At 36.5% G+C, this 21,715-nt stretch overlaps 1 protein-coding gene across 3 annotated transcripts in view; it reads right to left on the bottom strand.

Annotated features, from left to right (window-relative positions):
- Nucleotides 1-21,715, bottom strand: part of LOC135690294 (tyrosine-protein phosphatase non-receptor type 13) — a 48,786-nt gene continuing 27,071 nt past the window's right edge. For 2 of the 3 annotated variants that reach the window (XM_065207807.2, XM_065207809.2), the window contains 32 exons: nucleotides 21,388-21,469; nucleotides 20,892-20,947; nucleotides 20,260-20,426; nucleotides 19,353-19,644; nucleotides 17,976-18,035; nucleotides 17,578-17,659; nucleotides 16,665-16,720; nucleotides 16,109-16,219; nucleotides 15,492-15,548; nucleotides 15,016-15,091; nucleotides 14,635-14,690; nucleotides 14,344-14,433; nucleotides 13,788-13,844; nucleotides 12,985-13,066; nucleotides 12,520-12,575; nucleotides 12,325-12,411; nucleotides 11,621-11,677; nucleotides 11,396-11,477; nucleotides 10,853-10,908; nucleotides 10,559-10,648; nucleotides 9,746-9,802; nucleotides 9,347-9,428; nucleotides 8,967-9,022; nucleotides 8,762-8,839; nucleotides 8,180-8,487; nucleotides 7,432-7,571; nucleotides 6,207-6,636; nucleotides 5,272-5,750; nucleotides 3,949-4,470; nucleotides 3,027-3,104; nucleotides 2,378-2,460; nucleotides 1-1,737 (listed from right to left, as the gene is read on the bottom strand). In XM_065207807.2, coding sequence (XP_065063879.2) covers nucleotides 1,588-1,737; nucleotides 2,378-2,460; nucleotides 3,027-3,104; nucleotides 3,949-4,470; nucleotides 5,272-5,750; nucleotides 6,207-6,636; nucleotides 7,432-7,571; nucleotides 8,180-8,487; nucleotides 8,762-8,839; nucleotides 8,967-9,022; nucleotides 9,347-9,428; nucleotides 9,746-9,802; nucleotides 10,559-10,648; nucleotides 10,853-10,908; nucleotides 11,396-11,477; nucleotides 11,621-11,677; nucleotides 12,325-12,411; nucleotides 12,520-12,575; nucleotides 12,985-13,066; nucleotides 13,788-13,844; nucleotides 14,344-14,433; nucleotides 14,635-14,690; nucleotides 15,016-15,091; nucleotides 15,492-15,548; nucleotides 16,109-16,219; nucleotides 16,665-16,720; nucleotides 17,578-17,659; nucleotides 17,976-18,035; nucleotides 19,353-19,644; nucleotides 20,260-20,426; nucleotides 20,892-20,947; nucleotides 21,388-21,469 — 4,215 coding nt within the window. In that variant the 3' untranslated portion in view covers nucleotides 1-1,587. The remainder of the gene's footprint in view (nucleotides 1,738-2,377; nucleotides 2,461-3,026; nucleotides 3,105-3,948; nucleotides 4,471-5,271; nucleotides 5,751-6,206; nucleotides 6,637-7,431; nucleotides 7,572-8,179; nucleotides 8,488-8,761; nucleotides 8,840-8,966; nucleotides 9,023-9,346; nucleotides 9,429-9,745; nucleotides 9,803-10,558; nucleotides 10,649-10,852; nucleotides 10,909-11,395; nucleotides 11,478-11,620; nucleotides 11,678-12,324; nucleotides 12,412-12,519; nucleotides 12,576-12,984; nucleotides 13,067-13,787; nucleotides 13,845-14,343; nucleotides 14,434-14,634; nucleotides 14,691-15,015; nucleotides 15,092-15,491; nucleotides 15,549-16,108; nucleotides 16,220-16,664; nucleotides 16,721-17,577; nucleotides 17,660-17,975; nucleotides 18,036-19,352; nucleotides 19,645-20,259; nucleotides 20,427-20,891; nucleotides 20,948-21,387; nucleotides 21,470-21,715) is intronic. The other variant, XM_065207808.2, reaches the window with a different exon arrangement.

Consider the following 21,715-nt stretch of genomic DNA (forward strand, 5'->3'; position numbering starts at 1 on the left):
CTCTCGCTCTTCCTAGTCCCTCCTCCCTTTTCCTTGTCAGGGCTTAGTTACACACTTGAGCTTTTGCTTAGCATCACCAACCAAAAAAAAACGATTCTTTGATTCTGCTACTCAAATATATACGTTGCTCAAAAGAAGACAAAGAACAGTCTGGATCTTGGTTTCTTTTTTACGACAGAGGTGGCGCCAGAAATCTTCCGACAGAGGGGTTGGAGCTTCCGACAGGGGGGGCTAAAATGACTCAAATAAGCAGTTTTCGTACGTTATTTTGTCAAATTTGCTCCGACAATAACCTAAAATTTTCTCTGATGGGGAGGGGGGCTAGATGCTTTCGACGGAGGGGATGTAGCCCTCCTAGCCCTCCCCTGGCGCCACCACTGTTTTGCGATGATAAAGCACAGTTTTTGTTTAAATTTTAATATAAATGAAGAAACATGAAATACGTCAAAACCTGCATCCTTGGGACAAGCTTGGAGAAGAATCAACGAAGATGCTAGATTTCAAACAAAATTGCAGAAAGCTGTTCTGAGATCGGAAAAATGAGAATGTTGACATAAAATTGGGATGGCTAGCTCCAAAATTTTATAAACAAAAAGGGGGGCTAATAAACAAGTAAGTGAAATCGACATATAGGGAAGGGGGAAATCGACAATTTATAAAGTTGAAACTATTGTTGAGACATGTTTGCAAGGATACTGAAAATTTCGAATCTTTATTCAAAAGTTTTTAACAATGAAGCATGGAGCGTCAAGAATGATTTATAATTACAAGTTACGATTTTAGACTTACGGTTATGATATTAATTTTAGTTAGCATTTATCGACTATGAAAGATATAATTTGAAATTTGAAATACGGGAAAGTTTCTAATATGTCCATTAAAATTTCCGGACATTTTCAGAAATGGGGGAAAACTGTTTTGCATTTTGAAAGCTATAACCGAGTTCTTTTCTGTTAATAGCAAGAATTGAAAAAATCTCTTTTATAATTGAACAAAGCCTTTTTTGATATTGTGCTAAAATTCTACTGTTGTGATTTATGATAATCGATGCGAATAACTTACGAGCCATGTGTGCATAAATAACAATGAATAAATAATGTATTGCATAATTAACCTCACATAAACAATAATAGCATAATTTTTTGCAATTCAAATGAACATATTTACAAAAAAAAATTTACAACTTATATATCGCAACAGAATAAAAAGCCTGAGTTGAAGTTAAAAATAACTAAGATTTTTACATATTGTTCCAGAAAATACAAAGTACTTTTAACTGCATAACGATAAACTTAAGATAAATCATTTTGTTTCTTAAAAACTGAAGGATTCTGATAACTTAAAATTGTTCAGCCGCGCACTAAGGCAATTTAATTTACGATAAACAACGACATCGAACTTACGACATGTCGAAACTACTCACTCGCTTTACGCCCGCGTCGAAGCATAATGGCCAAATGGTTTTTATGGTAAAAGAGTTCAGGAGACAAGTCAAAGGTCAATTGTAACCGGCATTGTACTGGATTCAACGGTCATAAGACAGGCTCTAGAGGTCACAGCAAAGGTTTCAGAGGTCATATGAAAGGATCAAAGGCCAACATATGGATTAGCTTGTTGGTAGTTCTGCCGATTAAAGGACATTTCTCTCTTGACCAACAATAGAATCTCATTTGGGCTTGAGCGCAACAACCCAACGACTTCTCTTGAGCTAAGCTTCTCTACTGACACTCCATTGACCTATGACCCCAAACAGAACAAAATTACTTTTGCAAAAAATCTCTAATGAAGATAATTGTTTACTGGTCTGTTCATAGTACTCGATGCAGCGTTGACAGAACTGTGCATGTTTTAACTTGTAAAACTGACGCAACTATTTGCAACTCCGAGTTTCATGCTTAATGCGATCAGCAGGAAACTGAAAAATCATCCATTGCTTTTATTGCTTCTACCAAAGCGCTCATTATTTAAGTTGAAAAGCGTTCTCATCTTGTACAATATTGTAAAAATGTAAAAAAAGACGTGTATGACATCATACATTTAAAGTGTAATTTGTATACGTTTTGGCCTATTTTTGTTCTCCTCCAAACTTTGTCTTTCTCAACTTTTTCATCCCCAAGCCCTAAAACTTTACTCTCATTTTTGTAAGCTGCAAATATACCAAGCTCGTTGGTGACCAGGAATAACATGAATTAATGACAGTAAAAAGCTTCAAAGACAAATAATAAATGCATCAAAGAAAACACTTTCTTCAAAGCTCCAAATTCATAAAGATCAAAGATAAAGGTGACAGAAAAAGGTCAAAGGAAAGGACAAAATTAAAGGTCACCGGTAAAGATCGAAGACAAGGGCAAACAATGATGAATTTAAGATATAATACCTCAAGTATGATATCACCAACTTGAAGCTGTCCACACTCGTCAGCAGCGGAGCCTTTTGCAATCCTCTTTACTCTGATGGGGCCTAAAATAAGGAGAGGAAAGTATGACGGATTGATAAAGCCATAGGCAACCTTTATTGAAGAATTTGCCAAATGAAATTCTTCTTGCGAGCTAAGCCCTCTCTACCCATCCCTAGTCCTTGCAGTAAAGAGGCAAGTGCAATAGAACTTGTTTCTCAATGGAAAGCAGTATAGCTTAGTCCTTAAAAGGAAAAGGGAATGCTTCTTCCTTATAAGGAAGGGGAGTTGCTTGTTCTTTAGATAAAAGGAAGATTCTTTGTCCTTTTGAAGGATAATGACTGCAATTTTCTTGGAAGAAAGGAGATTGCTTATTGCCAATAATGAAGAAGGATTGCTTATTCTTTAGATAACATGGGATTCCTTGTTCCTTGAAGGAAGACGATTGCATTTTCCTAGAAGAAAGGGGATTACTTAAGCCATAGAAAAAAGGGAGATTGCTTACTCCTTATAAGGAAGGGGGGATTGCTCATTCTTTAGATAAAGGAGGACTCCTAGTTCTTTTGATTGAAGGTGATTGCCTTTTTCTTATAAGGAAGGGGAATCTCGCTGGAAATAGTGATAAACTCACCTTCATTTGCACCTCCGGTTAAATTCATCCCTAGTCCAACTGGTCCTTTGTAGAGAACGACTTCAAATACATGATCACCTGCAACAAGAAATTGAAGTAAAAATTATATTGAATAGGCCAGCTGTTGTTACTGCTGGAAACAGATAATTTGTCATAAAGAATGAAGAAGGATGAAAATTGTAACATTAAAATACAACATTTGCCAAATATCCTTGACCAAAACTAAGCCTGTTTGGCTACTAATGAGTGCTTATTAAACGGCTTCTTAAAATCATTAGTTGATTAGTTAGACAGCTCTATGTTCAGTCTAGCCAAGATAATAATTAAGCATCGCTCAATCAGCATGTTTTGATTAGGGAGAGGGAGTAGACAGGTGGCTCTTTCTCGGGGATGTTTTCTATCTTCCGGATTAGAGATTGGATGTAAAGCCTGATATATGAAGGGCTTTTGATTGCAATAAAAGGGCTTTGGACAGTTTTATTAGGAAGAAACAGGAGTACCCAAAATGCTAGAAAAAGATACAAATTTATACTAAATGACTTCTGCCCGGCATTTCAAGACCATAAAAGAGGAGGATATTGTTCACATCTTGACTAAAACACGTTAAAGGTTAATATACTTATTTGATTTAGCCAAGAAATTCAATTAAAAACATAAACTTTTCGAGATCACAAGATAAGGGAGCCTACATGTTAGATTACTAATCAGCACGGGGGGGGGCTTATTTGACTGTGGAGGTTCTAGAGAGGGCTTAAAAGAGGGGAAATTAATTGTAGAGGAGAGGTTATAACAAAGAATGAAGAGAGACGTAATAACTTTGCAGCCTAAAATTATCTCCACGGTTATCAAGAGGAGATGGGGGAATAATAGGGAAGAGGGCAAATTGAAGATTTTGCTGTATCATCACTAGTAATTTACTCACTACCTAAGCCATGGAAGCCAGATGACCCCCGTCTGACAACTGCCGGCTTTCCTGAATTTTGGTATATTTCTCCATTTTGATGTGTCGTCTTCGTTGTGACGTCATTTTCATTTATATCAGAGGCCATTGCTTGCATTGAAGGACGGGGGTACTGCCTTGCAAATGGATTCGTCAATGTATCAACAATGTTTGTTTGGTGTTGTTCCGGTTGTGATGTTTTCAGAAGGCCCTGGTTCGGCGCTGATGACATCACTGGCTTTGCGGTGACGTCACCAGTATTGACATAGGGTGCGGAAGAATGCGAGGCAGTCCTGGGTGTGTTGCCATATAGGCTGCCCAGAACTTTGGCAGAAGCAGTACTTGCTTGGCTCTGATTGGTCGAGACAGAACTAAGGATGTTGTTGATCCCCTGCGGATTATGGCCTATTCCAATGACACTTCTGGCGCTCTGGAGAATTGCATTGTGGGAGTCAGCAACAAATGTGCTCTGCTCAGAATCCTCTGAAGATATATCTGATAGACCTTATGAATAAAAGAATGAAATAAATAAAGAAATATCATATACAAGAAATAGTGTTGAAGTGATTATGTTATGATAATGCTTGTCCTAAAAATTGCAACTGTGGCTGCATAATGTTGTACAGGGACTTGATACAAAAAAATTTCTGATAATTTAGTAAGAAACAAACCCTAAGTAATGCTTTAGCGTACAATATAAGATCGCCACCAATATTGGACACCGTATTGAAAATGATTTATTATAGATTCATAATTGATATGTTAAAGACAATTTTGTTCCAGATAGTTTGTCATTTCCTGCTATGTTAAAGATGGTTCTCCTTAGCTTTCATCATCAGTTACCCCTTGATATTTAGACAAGGTTGCAAGGAACCCAAAATCTCGAGCACCGTATTTTTGAGAACCCAGAAAATAAAAGTTCTATGATCATAAACCAAATATATTTTACATTCAAAGGCCCTGAATATTGAATTTAAGAATTTTGTAATTCACAGACTCCAAATAGCTTGCGGTGTTCAGAATCTTAAAGAATCAAAATATGGATGCGCATAAAAAATTGGGAATAGAACACATCCTTTAGGTGTGGAAACTAAACGCACATATAAGTTTGAAATTCAGAAAATTATAGAAAGCAAAAGATGCAACTTCTCTAAATTGGATAGCACTACATAGCTAGCATACTTAAATTATGATAATATATATAATCTATGATAATATATATAATGTAGGATAAATTTATAATGAATGATAATTTTTGTAAATTTACAAATCAATGAATCGTTTAAAGCAGAATTTTGACATTACCTTGACCTATGCTACTGTCAAATGAGCTTTGACCTTTGACCTTGTCCAATGAGTAGATGTTTTGACCTACGACACGTTTCGGCTCATACACACTGCGACCTTCGACATCAGTTGAACTTTGACTCGACAGACTGCTCATGACAGCACCTAAAGCTGACCTCTGTTGCGTCGCTGCGTAAATTGAGCTATGCAGCGATGCAAAATCGTTCGATTTGATTGACGTCACACTAGCTGTTTGCGTCTTGCTGACGGAGTATACTGAAGATAAAATGCTTTTTGATTCAGACGAGGTCGAGTGGCTGTAAATGCTGGTTTCAGGTTTATCTAGTGATGACGTATGACCAAGAGGTCCCTTTGAAAATCCAAGGCTGTTTATGTCACGAAGGCTGCTTGTCCTGGGTGCTGGCTGAGGCTTTGAATTTGGCGGGCGATTGGTCAGCGAGGAGAACAGGCTCACAGTTGATGAAGAAAGAGTGTTGCTAAAATATCAAAGAGTATACCGGTTTAGACGTTGAAATTTATGTCTGTACTTGATCATTGTACTTTGTTGATACACCCAGATCTCTTATAAATGAGATCTTTTTTTAGTTGAAAGATCCTAATGACTGAAATCGGAAGTTTCTTTTAGTTGCTCAGACTGATTACTGATTTAGCGGTAATGCATCTTTTTAGTAGTCAGCAAAAAACACGTAGTTAGGTCACACAGTGGCTAATAGACACTGAGATGGAGTAGCGAAGAGAGGACAGAGCGGAGGACAAAGGACGGAGGCCATAGGATATAGGGCATAAGATAGAGGACGGAGTTTACGTGACCTAAGTAGACCTTCTTTTTTCACAACGCCAGATCACTCTTCCTTTCTATTGTTTCTTGGACAACTACTTCTTTTTTAAATCAATATCTCATATGTACAGGTCAAAGTTCAAAAGATACTGACCTTTTTGGCGCATATACGCTTGGAGTTGAACCATATGATGATCCAACAAGATCCTTCGATGCTCCGAATCCTCGTGGGAGAGTATTTGACAGCGTTGAACTGACATTTTGCCCAGTTAAATAAGCTGATTGTGCTTTACTTGTTTCATTCACTCTGGCGGAAGTGACATTGACAAGGCCCGTTCTCCCAGTCCCGGATGAGGAAGTAGTATTATATGGAATGCTAGCACCAGGGATTTTGTTGTCTAAAGGTTTGACCTGGCCAGAAGATGGACCATCAACTCTATCCCGCTTTCCTGCTTCACCCCCTAATGGTAACCATTGGAGACCAGACTGCTTGGCTGGTGTTGTTGGTGCTGTTCGTATACCGTTGTGAGGGACCACGGGTACATCACTGCCTCGTTGCAAAGAGCTGAGCCTCGTTAGACTGCCTGTAATCAAAACAGAGCAGTGGTTAATGACAAAAGCAGTAAGCAGTGAAACGATAAATGAGTTTCGCTTTCAACAAGAAAAGAAAGGTAAATTCTGTTTTATCAATACGAGGAAAAATTTTCAAAAACACCTTTTTTCTTATTTTTCATTGACGGGTTAATATGTTGCTCTTTATTTTTGGACAAATCGATCTTCGGTGCTCTTATGAAATATGTTCTAATAAACAAAGAGTGCGAATGTGTCAAAAATTGGTTTATCTAAGTCAACAATGATTCCTTAATCCTCAACCTGCATTATCTGCCTCCATTTTGGGACAGACTTGTAGTTTAAACAGTTAATGGCCACAGGGTTGTGATGCACTTTCATGCTTCCTGTGTTATCGTTTCGTATGTTATGTTTGCTGTAAGTTGTTATGAGCATAGATAAAAAATGATTCCTGAAATGATTACATAAAGCCTACAATGTGTTTCCAAAACTTTCTTGGCATCATTTTACCTTCAATAATCGAATATAGACGGATGAAGCATTTCAAAATGGTAGCAGAAAAGTAGGATGAAAGGGTAACCTACGTTAGCTGTAAATAATTAAAATGAGTACAGTTTAGGCCTTTAGGAAAAACACGTTTTCGTTTACGAAAGTCAAACACGTTTACGTTCACGGAAGTCAAACACGTTTACGTTCACAGAAGTCAAATACGTTTACGTTAACGGAAGTCAAACACGTTTACGTTCACAGAAGTCAAATACGTTTACGTTCACGGAAGTCAAACACGTTTACGTTTATTGAAATCAAACCTGAGCTGGTAATAGTCGGACCAGATGATGTGAGAGCTTTGACCTGTTGTTCTTGAGAATTCGGAATCTCGTTTCTTGTTGAATATATAGAAGAAACAGCCTGAGTGACTGTGCTACCCATGGTGGATGTGATCTGAGATCTGAAAAACGAAACTGATAATTTGAAAACGGCAGGATACAGATTCGGGATAAGAAAATTTACTGAGATAATAATTGCATATAGATCACCTCACAAACAAAATAAACCGAAGTACAGAGTTTTCAATCTATCATTTAGTAATCATTAAATATTTCTTATTTTATATGTAAGACAAAAAAGTTTCTGCACAATTATAAGCACAAAATATTTTTTCGGAATATAATTTTACATGCAAAAATTTACCGGGGTTACCTTAGACACAATTCAAAAATCAATAGAAAATAAGTATTTTTGTATCTTAAGTGCAAAAGGAAATTGTTGGTTTTAAAGTCTCGCATTGGCCAAAGGCTACTCTAGCGACTTTTCACAATACCCCCTGATCTCTTTGCTCATGACCAAATAGCAGGGTGTACTCACAGAGAGAACTACGCAGGCTCATAGCTACAGAACAGGTACCCAATACTCCTTAGATGGAGGGAAACACAATCCTGACAACTTTCCTAATTTTGTTGCACCTAGAGGTAGCAAGCTCGAAACCACAACCCTTGGATCGTGAGTTCTGCACTTTGGCCACTATATCACGGAGGTACACTAAATGGATGTACAAACCTAGGCCCTTGCATTCTAGCTGCTTCCAGATCATTGCGTGAAATCTGACCCGCGTGCATACTCGCGGGAACTCCACTCATTGCCCTTTCAACTTTTGGCGTATTTGGAGCACTTTTAGCCACGGGATGAAACGCAGAAGCTCCCGCACTCTGTCCAATAGTCTGTCTTGGCAAGGTACAGTATGATGGTATCTGTGTCGTGTGATACGATTGGTTGGATTCAGAGCCTAAGCTGTGAATACTTGTACGTGATTGGCTAAGGCTTTGTTGTGAAAAGCTTGAAGACATTGATCCCTGTCGAGTGCCATTCTGCAGAAAGACAAACAAAACAGTGAGTTAATGCTTCTTTAAGCATTCATTTTAAGTTGAGCAAGTGATGTCCTTGTTTGAAAGACCTCATGAATAGTGAAACTTTATGTAGGAATTTAAGACACTCAAGTTTAACATAATAGTAAGTATTGTCTCTACAGAAATAAACAATTATTTCTTCGATAATACTTAACTTTACTTGCATTTAATTAGACTCTTTATGTTCTAAAATCCTTGATAAATATCAAGATATTAATTTCGTATGATTACTTACCAGTCTTCTTGGTGATGTTCGATATCTTTCCAAGATAAACGTTGATGTTTGTGGACAGTTCTTCAGTATCTCAATGGCCTAAAAGCAGATTATACAGTTAAAGATACATGACCTCTATATTATAATAAATAAGTAGAAAAAGCACAAGAAAAGAGCCTTGTATGACATCAAACGAGATAAAAAAGTGAGATTACCAGGTTATTACCTGTATTTTCGTGCAAGCGTCAAGACTTATTCCATTGATTTCTGTAATTTTGTCACCTAAAGCAATGCAAAATAATTCAATAATGTCAATTTCAGAAGCATAATTATATTTCAATAGTTTGTAAAGCAACTGTTTATATAGAGGTTAGGGCAATATTAGCAGAAGTAACACCAGACAAGCATCTGATGGTATGAATAACAACCAAGTCAGTGATGAATGGACTTGACAAACAAAGCTTCTGGTATTAGGAACGAATACAGCAAAATACAGTAAAGACACTATCCATGAAATGTGATTCTTGGCTATCTATAAATTATATTATGAATGAATTATATATGGTAATGGAACAGTTTACAAGGAGTATATAACAGAATACCAACCAATCTGAACTCTTCCATCGATTTCAGCAGATCCATTTGGCATCATTGCCCTTACAAAAATCCCACCTGATTCAGGGCCGCCCTAAAAAGTTGATATAGATCAAAGATCAAAGGTCAAAGTTGAAGGTAAAAGTTAAAGGTCAAAGTTAAAGGTCAAAGTTGAAGGTCAATGTTAAAAGTCAAAGGTGATTTTTTCACATTGCTCAAAATGTTGGTTTCCTTGTTTTTCACACAAAAATTTTTGTGCTTGAATGTGATCTTGAATGCAAATCTAAAGAATTTCAAACAATGATATTATATATTGATATATAATCATTAGAGTAGCTGTGTGTGGCTAAGAGTTTAGTCTGAAATGCTTGAACGAGCAACTAATAACAGCAAAATTTTATGTGTACAAACCATTAAACTCAGACCAAAACTTCCAGCTGCTTTTGTTAGTTCGACGACAGTCAATACCTTAAAAATGATTAAATGATAAATGTCTGAATAGAAATATAAGACGATATTTTATTAAAAAACAATGTTTTTTATTTGTCATCTCAAAACAATAGGATAAAAACCATATTATAAAACACAATACAATAAATTGCAATCTCAATAAATTACACTACAACACAATCTCAATGGCTTCTACAACACAATCATAATACAATGTAACTACAATACAAGGCCACTAAAATACAATGCCATCATAATACAAATGTCACTACAATGTCGATGCAATGTCAATACAATATTAATACAATGTCGATACAATATAAAACAATACAATACAGCACTATACCATACAGCACTATACAATACAATACAATACAATACAATACAATACAATACAATACAATACAATACAATACAATACAATACAATACAATACAATACAATACAATACTTTGTCAATACTTTGTCAATACTTTGTCAATACTTTGTCAATACAATACAATACAATACAATACAATACAATACAATACAATACAATACAATACAATACAATACAATACAATACAATACAATACAATACAATACAATACAATACAATACAATACAATACAATACAATACAATACAATACAATACAATACTATACTATACTATACAATACTATACTATACTATACTATACTATACTATAAAATTACAATAAAATGTCAATATTATACATGATATAATGAAATACAATACAAAATACAATATTATCAACAATCTGAAGTTGATACCGTATCTAAAGGAGGTACGTCACTTCCAACCGTACATCTTTCAAGATACAAAACAACTTTGTTGAGAGAGCCTTTTAAGATTTCGTAGGCCTGCAAAGACAAAATGTATCAAAATTTTATCACAATAGACAAATGTTGAATGAATCTATGTATGTGAGAAGTTCTATGTATGTAAACACGAATCTATGTATATGAACTGTAGTGTTGGGCTGGAATTCGACACACAGTTCCGTGAAAAGTGAAGAATCATGGATAGGCACAACTGTTTGAGACGATATGAAAAAGAATACATACCTGCTGACGGGTCATTCCATCGATGATCTGTCCATTTATGGCGAGAATTCTATCTCCTGTTAAAAGAAAGACAATATACAAAAAAACTTCTCTATTGAATCAATATTAGTGTTCTAGATTCTAAGTGTTCCATCATATAAAACCGAGAGTCTATTACTCGTAATAATACCAATAATACGTTATTTATACAGGGTGATTCAATTTGCATTCATGCTTGCTGCTATCAAGAGAAGCCCTGTCTAAATTTAATAAAATATAAAAGGGGAAGCTACAACTAAGTAATAAAAAGGCGTTAAAATATATACAATGTCCTATATAAGTTATGCAATTATTATAAAATTTTAATTTTTAAAATGTTCCTTCAAAGCGTTCTTGAATTTAATATAATAGTTTTCTGTTTTGATACAAAGTGGCGGTGAGTTCAATATTTTCACTCCACTGTAGAAGATCCCTCTCTATCACTCGTCCATAATACTATAATACATCATTTTCCATTCGGCAGATAAACATTCCGCATTCAGAGAAATCTGCAGAACAACAAACCTTTCTGCAGCCTTGCATCATCTGCTGCTGCTCCTCCTGTTTGCAATGACTTAATAAAAACACCACCAATTTCAGGGCCACCCTAAAAACGAAACGTTGATGTCTTTATCAAACGATTATGAATGAATATGACTTTAGAACATTACCTATGGCATTTCAATACCATGATCTTTGACCTTGTGTTTCACGAAGCTAAAGCTGCACCAATCAAAGCAAGTTACATACCGCAAGTGTTATTCCAAAGCTGTTGTTCTTTTTCGCCAAATCAACACTGAAGAAGTCCTAGAAAAAAAATTCGCTCAGTACTGATGGATTGTGATCTACTGTACTGTATTGTACTGTACTGTACTGTACTGCACTGCACTGCACTGCACTGCACTGCACTGCACTGCACTGCACTGCACTGCACTGCACTGCACTGCACTGCACTGTACTGTACTGTACTGTACTGTACTGTACTGTACTGCACTGTACTGTACTGTACTGTACTGTACTGTACTGTACTGTACTGTACTGTACTGTACTGTACTGTACTGTACTGTTCTGTACTGTACTGCACTGTACTGCACTGCACTGCACTGCACTGTACTGCACTGCCCTATGCTGTACTGTACTGTACTGTACTGTACTGTACTGTACTGTACTGTACTGTACTGTACTGTACTGCACTGTACTGCACTGCACTGCACTGTACTGCACTGCCCTATGCTGTACTGTACTGTACTGTACTGTACTGTACTGTACTGTACTGTACTGTACTGTACTGTACTGTACTGTACTGTACTGTACTGTACTGTACTGTACTGTACTGTACTGTACTATACTGTACTGTACTGTACTGCACTGTACTGTACTGTACTGTACTGTACTGTACTGTACTGTACTGTACTGTACTGTACTGTACTGTACTGCGGTGTGTTGATACATACCGATTCTGGTACTATGATGTTATCGTATGTTGCATTTCTTTCAAAGAGAATGTTGATGACGTTTGCTCTTTTAAAAAGGTCTGCAGCCTAAAGAGAAGACAAAAAATTTTAATGAAGCATATCAGACAATAAATACTGAAACATCTGATGTACAAAATACCATAACAACAGATATGAAAAGAGCTAATACTAAACCTGATGTTTTGTGAGTCCATCCACCGAAACCCCATTGATTTCCACAATTCTGTCCCCTATGGGTCAAATGTCTAGGTTAAATGTCAGGTTCAAGTGCCAATGTTGATAAAGTGACATACATTTTGTTGATTAAAGGAAACTTTCATTTTGTCAAACTTTACGAGAACGTCTTGTAGAAAATTTCACAGGACTTGAGCTTTGAATGTGTTTCTTGTGACTGGAATGTTATTATTGGGGATGAAAATGGAAACTTTACGAATAGACTGTGCTACAGCTTTAGTTAAAATTACTGTTTTACTGTTCTGTCGTGCTATTAGGCGGAGCTATACTGGCAGAAATGAAACAAACTAAAACAACTTTCGGATGGGAAGTGGCCATCCACCACAAGTAGATGATGCAAAGATCATATTGGGAAAAAATCAGTGATCTTTGGCTTTTCCTCTTTAAAACTGATGACATATTCACCTCTCCTGACTTTCTCACAATGCTCAGCTGGGCTCTCTGGCAGTATTCCTTTCACGTATATTCCACCTTTTTCTATTCCACCCTAAAAGCGAGAGAGCCATGACACTGTAATGATCAACTCTAAACGTACAGATCTAAACTTTGAAATTTGTGACCATGGCCGTGGTTATACCACATACTCTCTATTCTGTGGTTTTAATGTTGCTTCGGTGTGCTAGCCTTTATACCTTATTGTAATTGCATTCAAAGATTGGGTTAAGTTGGGTTAGGTTAGGTTAGGTTGGGTTGGGTTGGGTTGGGTTGGGTTGGGCTGAGTTGGGCTGGATTGGTTTAAGTTGGATTGGTTTGGATTGACTTTGGTTGGTTTCGATTAGTTTGACTTGGTTTGGGCTGGTTTGGCTTAGATTGGATTGACTTGGATTGGTTTCGACTAGCTTGGCTGGGTTTGGGCTAGATTGGTTTAGATTAGATGGTTTGGGTTGGATTCAATTAGCTTGGCTGGGTTTCAGTTGGATTTGTTTGGATTGAATTGGTTTGGGTTGGATTAGGTTGGGCGAGATTAATCTAGCAATGTGTATACGGTAAACCTTCAAATTGCTTCGCCCTCTCGTACAAGCCGCTTTAAATACGCCCTGTCAAACCGACTAAAGAAGCTAATTAAGAAAAGGAAAAATTGACAACCTAGGGATTACAGATAATTTTAAATCCCTCTTGTTTAAGCCTGCCTCTTCACGCACACCACAAATACAGAAGAACAAAATAAATAGTAAAAACCATATCAATTGGCTGTTGTTTCTGCTTACCGTTAAAGTTAAGCCAAGTCCCAACTCTACACGTCGCAGCTCCACGCTGAAGAGATCCTGAAAAATCATTAATGGAGCATAACTACAAGACACGTTCACACAAACAATTTCTTGCAGGGAATGCTGGGATACCTCGCAACAAACTCCACAGTTGGTTGGCTAATCGTCGTATGACGGATGCATGTTGAGAAGTTTGAAGAACTAAAAGATTTTTGTAGTACATATGCGTGGCAATATGCCCAGTGAAATCTTTTATATGCCCAGTACCAGATTTCTGATTGGATTATGCTTGATTGACAAGGTCTATTTAACCAATCAGAATGACAGAAAGAATTTTTAAGGCACATAGTTTTGACAAATGTTGCGGGTTTCTGATAGGTTTCTATTTGATTGACAGGGTCATATGGACCAATAAGACAAACTGGAAGATTTATTTCAGTGGACACGTGTCACAATAAAAAATAGGCTGTTACAGAAGGTGAATCCAAAGGTCAAATAATGATTAAAGGTCAAAGGTGGATGAATAAGGTCGAGCATAAGCCTAGGGTTTACTCACCCCATCCAAAAGCGGAATTTCATCAGCAATTTTGAATCGTTCTACCATAATCGTTATTGTGTTAGGAGCCTTTTTTAGAATTTCATCACACTAAAAATTCAATAACATAGACAATGATCAAAATTCAAATGAAGTAAAGAAGCAGAAAATCTTTTCAAACTAAATAAGCGACATTGATGAAGTCATTTTTGTGGTTGGTTTCTTGCGGTTGGTTCTTTTTTTAATTCAAACAGACATTTTAAAGGACAGAGAGAGAGATAGACAAACAGAGAGACATGTAATGTGACTTACCTGAAATTTTAGGAAACCATCCATAGCGATGCCGTTTATTTCAACAATACGATCACCTAAGGTAGTGAAGAATTGAATTATTTCAAAGTTCGCTAATTCTCAAGGAAAAAATAGAGAATGCTCTACTGCATTTGAGACTATGTTGTATTTTAATGTATTGTATAGCACAATATTGTATTGTATTGTATTGTATTGTATTGTATTGTATTGTATTGTCTATCATATAATAATGTATCAAATCTTATTATATTATATCTTATTGTACCATATTCAATTGTATTTTATTGTATTGAGATTTGTCTCCACCCTCCTAAGCATGTGAATAAGCAACAACAAAGAAAAGAAAGTCTCATTTTGATATTAAATTTCTTTTATGCTTACCTTTGGCAATTTTTCCATCAGATGCTCCAGCAGGCAAAACACTCTTGACATATATTCCCCCCATCTCCGGACCACCCTGATGTGAAAAATGACCAAGAAAATACGGAATAAGTACAAGATACGGATCTGGATTCACAAAGCATTAGCAGATTAAAGATATAAACTGTTATTATTTCTCAAGGGACTGAATTCACAGTTCATGCAAAAAAGGCATGCGTTGTAATTTTAAATGCCTAAAATATATGCTCCTTACTGGACGGGGGATAAGTCAATCACTGCGGTTCCAAACTTGCACTGGACGATTGAACAGGGTTAGAATTGAGGCGGTATTGAAACAAAAGACGGACGTTGACGAAAATCAATCAAATATTATTTACACATCAACAATATTGGTCCATACTAATAAAATTGATACTTTAATATTGATTGGCCTAATAACAAAATTTTAACATGAAATATCAAAATATTTCACAAACCGTTAAGCAGAGCCCAAAGCTGCCTCTTTTCTTTTGAAGTTCTATTGGAACGCAGTCCTGGAAACGAATGACGTCATGTTTACAGTAAAGCACTGTTTATACTACTTAAAAGATTCACCTTACAATATTACAATATGAAATTATCAATAGTTGGTTTTAGTAACTCTAGCACTAATAGTAAATGCCTTTATTTAAGTTGCTTTTGAGTGGCCAAAATATTTGCAATATCAGTTAGTTATCTTGAAAATTGACTGATATATGGACACGTGAGAATATATTCCTATCCAATATCAGTTAAATATCTTACAAATTGAATAAGATAAAGACAAATGAAACAGATACGGGCTCATTCAAATTCACAAGTCCAAAACAATAGTAATTCATTAACCAAAGTCTTTCAGTGGTCATATCTTTCAACCAAATTGCAAATATACTCAACAAGTTCCGAATTTTAGGTAGTATTTTATGACACTTTAGGTGTTCTTTTAGGCTGTAGGATCGAATTTCAAAAGTTCTAAACATACAATTCTATGACGTCATCATTTTCTCACATGACGTTACATCAGATCAACTGACGTTACGTCAGATCAATTGACGTCAATATCAGAGATACTTACCCCATCAAAACTTGATAACTGAGACGAAAACTGACGCGGTTGAAGCTGATAACCATAGCGTTCGAAAATAAGTGTTGCCATGCCAACAGAAGACTTTAGCATTTCAATGGCCTAAAAGGTAAAGGAGAGCAAACTCTTTGATCGACACAATTACTTTGAGATGGAATATAGGGATTCGGCATTCTTAAGCTTGAATGTAGGGATTCGGATTCTCTGTCATCCACCCATAATATGATTTTCCAAAAGCTGCCGAAATTTGAGAATCGATGGGGCAGATAGAGTCTTGGCTTGGTACAAGATTCAGTCATTGTTCCACTAAACTTATTAATTCCAACCATCCAGTGATGACGGTCCTTATAAATCTGTTCTTCTTGAGATGCTACGGATAACAACAAGCTTCTGTCCTTAAAACAACAGACAATTTAGAAAACATTGTTTTCAACCTCCAGAAACATATGTCATTTATAGCAAATATATAACAGAGTAATATAAATATCGAGGCTATCCGGCTCGGTGGACCATGCAATGCGAAATCAGTGATCACCGAGCTACTTACATCATTCTTGCTGTATCCATCCATCCTTCTGCCATTTATCTCAACAAGTCGGTCACCTGCATAAGAAAATTAACATTTACTCATTCAATTCAATCATTCAATTCAATTCATTTAGCCAGTCGATTCAATCCTGTTTGAAACATTAGGAACCGTTTAATATTTCATATCATGGCTTTGTTTTGCATCTACATGAAGATAAAGAGTGTAATCAAAATAGTAACAAATAAACGGTATAGTCAATAAAAACGAGCTTAAAGGTAATGTGTCCATATAAAAGGACTGCGTATACCCAACTTGTCAAGCCACCCATCAAAATAACGGTTTGCGATTGGTTAGTATTCTTGCGATGCAAAACTGCTCACATGAAAAGCTAACCTCCCAGCAGGATAGATAAACAGAACGACCGTAATGGCTGGGGCGATGACATAAAAAATCACATGTTTCTAAAAGCCCCCGCAGAGTCGCTTGCTTTAGCTGGACACAGTACCTTTAAAATTGCCTGAATAATATGACTCTGTAGCCTGAATGCTCCAATATGAAAGAGAAGTTGGTGCATAACGAATACATCAATTGCAACTTGGAACAGCAGCCCAGTACCACCCTCTTTAAACTCTTAAATGAATTGGCAAACAAACCTTTGTTGAAAATTATGAAGATATAGAAATGGAAAATGTATTTGCTGTTAACGCAATGTAAGGCCTATAACCTTTGACCCTTAACCTTTGAGGGTCAGACAATGGTGCCTTCTACCATTTAACTTTTGCTTGTTAGAAATGAGGGCAGAGTCACGTAGTGAAATGCAATAGACGGAATGTCCTTTGCTTTTTATATTTTAAGGTTCTCCAAATAGATAGCACAAACTAGCATTAAACGAAATTAAAAGCATAGACGATGTAAAGTTTGACGTGAAAACCTTTAACAATTCTTCCATCTCGATCAGCGGCACCACCTGGCTGCAGTGCTTTGACAAAAATACCAGCAACTTCCGGTCCACCCTGGAAGAAAGCAAATGTTTACTTCCTTGTTGATTTCTTAGAAAAGATTTGAAGATATCTGATTTCTAAGAATTCCTGTTAGAGGTTATTGATTTGCAGTGCACAAAAAGAACAGATATCTGTAATGATCATAGTAATATTTGTTATGGGGCAAAAATTACAATTTTTATGAATTTACTATAATAAAAGCAACTCTACTTAAAGTGTTATCTTCCGTAACCTTATCAGCAAGACACATAATTTTAGACGCATTACGTATTAACTTAGAGCAAGATCTCCACAACCGATATATTTCTAGATGGTATGTTAGACTTACCGTGAGTCCAAGTCCAAAACTGCCATTCACTTTCGGTAAATCAACGACAAAAACTTCAGGCTGCGTAAAAGATATTCAGAATAAGGATCCAATGTGCTAATCAACAGAAAAGGTTTTCGACAAAAACTGTTAGTAGAAGATAAAAATATTTCAATATGAGGACATGTATGCAAAAGTAAAGCCGTATAAAAAAAAGACTGGAGCAAAAAGACAAAATATTGACAAAAGATACGAAAAAGCAAAAGGAAAACAAAGACAACGGCATTCTAACATATAGACATTCGTTCATTTATCACAAATTCAAAAATAAAGATATAAAGTCAAAGAAATACGAAACTAAAGCATAACGCAATGAAAACAAAAGTAATGCAAAAGAAAGACAAAAGTGTTCTAAGATAAGCCAAAAAGTTGCAAAAAGAATACAAAATATTGTAAGTGAAAGATATGGCATAGCTGAAAGATGAAAATGTTAGAGCATTCTATGGATGATGCCATGACTCTACAACGTTAAAAATGCATCACACCTGAAGAATGAAATTCTCTACAAAATGCATTTCGCTCCATCATTCAGAGTGAAGCGCCCTTTGTCAATTTTCCCAAGTATGCGTTACATTCAATCTGTACAACACAATGATCTATAAAAAAGACTGGATCGAGCTTCCTTATGTCATGAAACACCAAAATTTGAGTCCCGCTCAATTCAAAAGGGAAAGGGCCCTAAACAAAGCGGGAAGCCATTCCTCAAAACCAATGCTTCAACGATATGGATACGCCAGAGCTGCATTGCTGTGTGTATGAGTGCTGAAAAAGAACAAGGCCAGAGCAACTGAAAACATTGCTAGGAGTGACAATGAAGGCCATCTCCTCGGATGGCGACACTCTGGTCACAGAAGAAGCTCGATCCAGTCTTTTTTATAGATCAGTGGTACAAAATTAGACATGGCGTTGTTTGGCAAAATCTTAAACAAACCTCGTCTCACCATAAGCTGAACACCGTTGTTTCAATTAAAGGGATTGAGTCATGATAAAATGGATTGGGTATACCATAAGTGCCAAAATCCGCTGAGTCATGATTTTCATGACTGCGATGCTATTGGTTGACCTTGAACTGGTCACATGAACTCACCTTGTACTGATTAACATAACAGTTTCCATCAATAGCAAGTTGTCAACAACGGATGCAAATATCACATGAAACAGCAGCGATCACGCCGAAACCAAACGAACCCCTATAGAGAAGGCCTATTTACCATGACTCGGTGCCTTTAAAGGCTTCTAATTGGTCATCCCAAAGCCAAATACTTACTAGCAAGCAGTATTACCTATTAATTTTATTATAGTTTACAAGCATAATTGTATAATAATTCGCATTCTCACCAGCATTGACTTTCTGATTACATTCGTCCCCTCATTTCCATAGTTTCCACCATCTTGTTGGTTATACATTTGACCCCCATCATTTTGCTGCGGTGGGAATGGCTGCTGCTGTTGTTGCTGCTGTTGTTGCTGCTGATGTAGCAGCATCTGTTGCTGTTGCTGTGGTGCCATTTGTTGTCGTCCATCTGTTCTGTCAAAGTCATATGGCAACATTGTCGATGTTTTCAAACTGACTCCTGGAATGTCTTGCACTGACAATGCCAGGCCACGGAATTTCACAGGCAACCTAGAACTAAAGAGTTCTTAATTTGAAGAATGTAAATAAAAATGGCTAAACTCATCTAGAGATGGCAAGTGCTGCTAAGGCAACTCAAGTCAAGAACTCTTGAGAAGTAATGATACACTATCAAAAGATTTCATTCAAAATAAGATCTTTGATCTAACGCTTCTAGCCTACGACCTATGGCCTCTAGTCTTTTGATTTATGACCTGCGACCTTTGACCTTCGTTCTGAACATCAGATTAATTTTACTTGGGAATTTCATATTCGTTTAATAGGCAATTGAAACTTAGATTTGATGTGCTAAACTTTAAAATAGTCTCATTTTTTGTAAACCTGCTGATTATAATTCATTCATATGAAAAAGAATCCATCTTTGTCAAACTACTTTAAAAACAACTTAGAATAAAGTCCTTAGTTTATGGTTAAGTGATCAAGTGATCAATGAACAGTCAATACAAATAGCTTAAAAACGCCTCGATAATTCAATCATCACTATTCTCTGATTCAATGATTGCATTTATGACTCTTGGTGCAAAAACAAAAAAAGACTGATTGATTTACCGCGTATTGATTCAGTTGATCAAATGATTATTTGAACGATTACATGATTAAACTACATTATACTTGTCATTCTTTGAGTATCCTGTTGGCAATGATTTGATTGAATCGGATCGGCGAATCATTGTCTCCTCATCCATTGGCATTGATGATGGATCTCGATTTTCTGGCGGCATGCACTTCTCGATGATTAATCGGACAGGCGATGCAGCAGTACGAATGACCTCCAATGCCTGAAAGACCAAACGTCAAAGTGATATATAACCTCGAACCTTGAATAGGTAAAAGGTCAATTAAATGTATGACCTCCAAAGCCTGAAAGATCAAAGGTCAAAATGGTTTGTATACAACTTCGAATCTTGAAAGGGCAAAAGGTCAATTAAATATAAAACCTTCCTAAAATTCCAAAATATCAAATTGATTGCCCGAAAGCCTGAAGGTCAATCAAATGAAGAGCTTTGAGAAGAGACATAAAGAAGAATTAACTCCATCAAATAAATTCATTTGAGATTAGACAAAGGAAGCATATGCTAAAGATAAAAAGGTGCAAAGGTCAAAATAACGATAAAGATCTCCACTGCGAAGGAAAAGTGTATAAGTTAACCGAATCACCTTTTTTCACGCATTTTTCAAACTTTTTGGAAGCTGGATCTTGATACAAGAACAACTAAACATTTACGAAACAAGATAAGCCCTACCTTTGGTCTTGTCGCTGTTTCCAGACTGATGTTGTTGATTGCAACGATGCGATCGCCTGTGGATTAAAAAACAAATGACGTGTCAGCCATTTCGTTTGTGACTCTTATTGGGTAAGAGGTATCGCGAACTAATCTAAGCTCCATACTGACAAGTCTAATGGAAACATTCTGGACCAAACGTTAATGAGCGTCACAGGTTTCTAACTACACATTGATAAACACAAGCTACAGCAACCTTGTGTTTAACAGCACTGTAGTAGTTCTACCAGCATCCTCTTTGACCTCTTTTTTTTTACCTAAATCAATCTCAGTTTAATATGGGCAAGAATAATGGAAACACATTAGACAAAATGTCAATAGGCGTCACAGGTTTAAAGTGATAGGCGCAAGTTTTAGCACTGTAGTAGTCCTACCAGCATCCTTGTTGACTGCTATCTTTTTGGAACTAGCGAAAGATCGCCATGAGCATTTGGAATATGAACGGAGAAAATCTTACCGACTTCGAGCCTGCGGTCCATTGCCGCTGGTCCATTCATGTTCAATGATTTTATAAATATTCCGCCCAACTCATGACCGCCCTGTCAAAGACAATCGTATATATTGAGGTTACAGAAAACATGGAACATCTCAGAAAACATGGAACATCCCAGCCCCCTTGCTAAAATTCAGAGAAATCTTGGAGGGCTTAGCCCCCCTGAATAAATGAGTTCAGATTTGGTTGCACGAATTCTGTGTTGGCAACCCTCTATTATAATGTAGATTTCTGATGAATGAGCAATTTATTATCAGTCTGCTTGTGTCATTGACTGGGTTGAATGCTTCCT

This window comes from Rhopilema esculentum, chromosome 1 (assembly GCF_057945365.1).
Source record: "Rhopilema esculentum isolate cy_ngs chromosome 1, ASM5794536v1, whole genome shotgun sequence".
NCBI lineage: Eukaryota > Metazoa > Cnidaria > Scyphozoa > Rhizostomeae > Rhizostomatidae > Rhopilema > Rhopilema esculentum.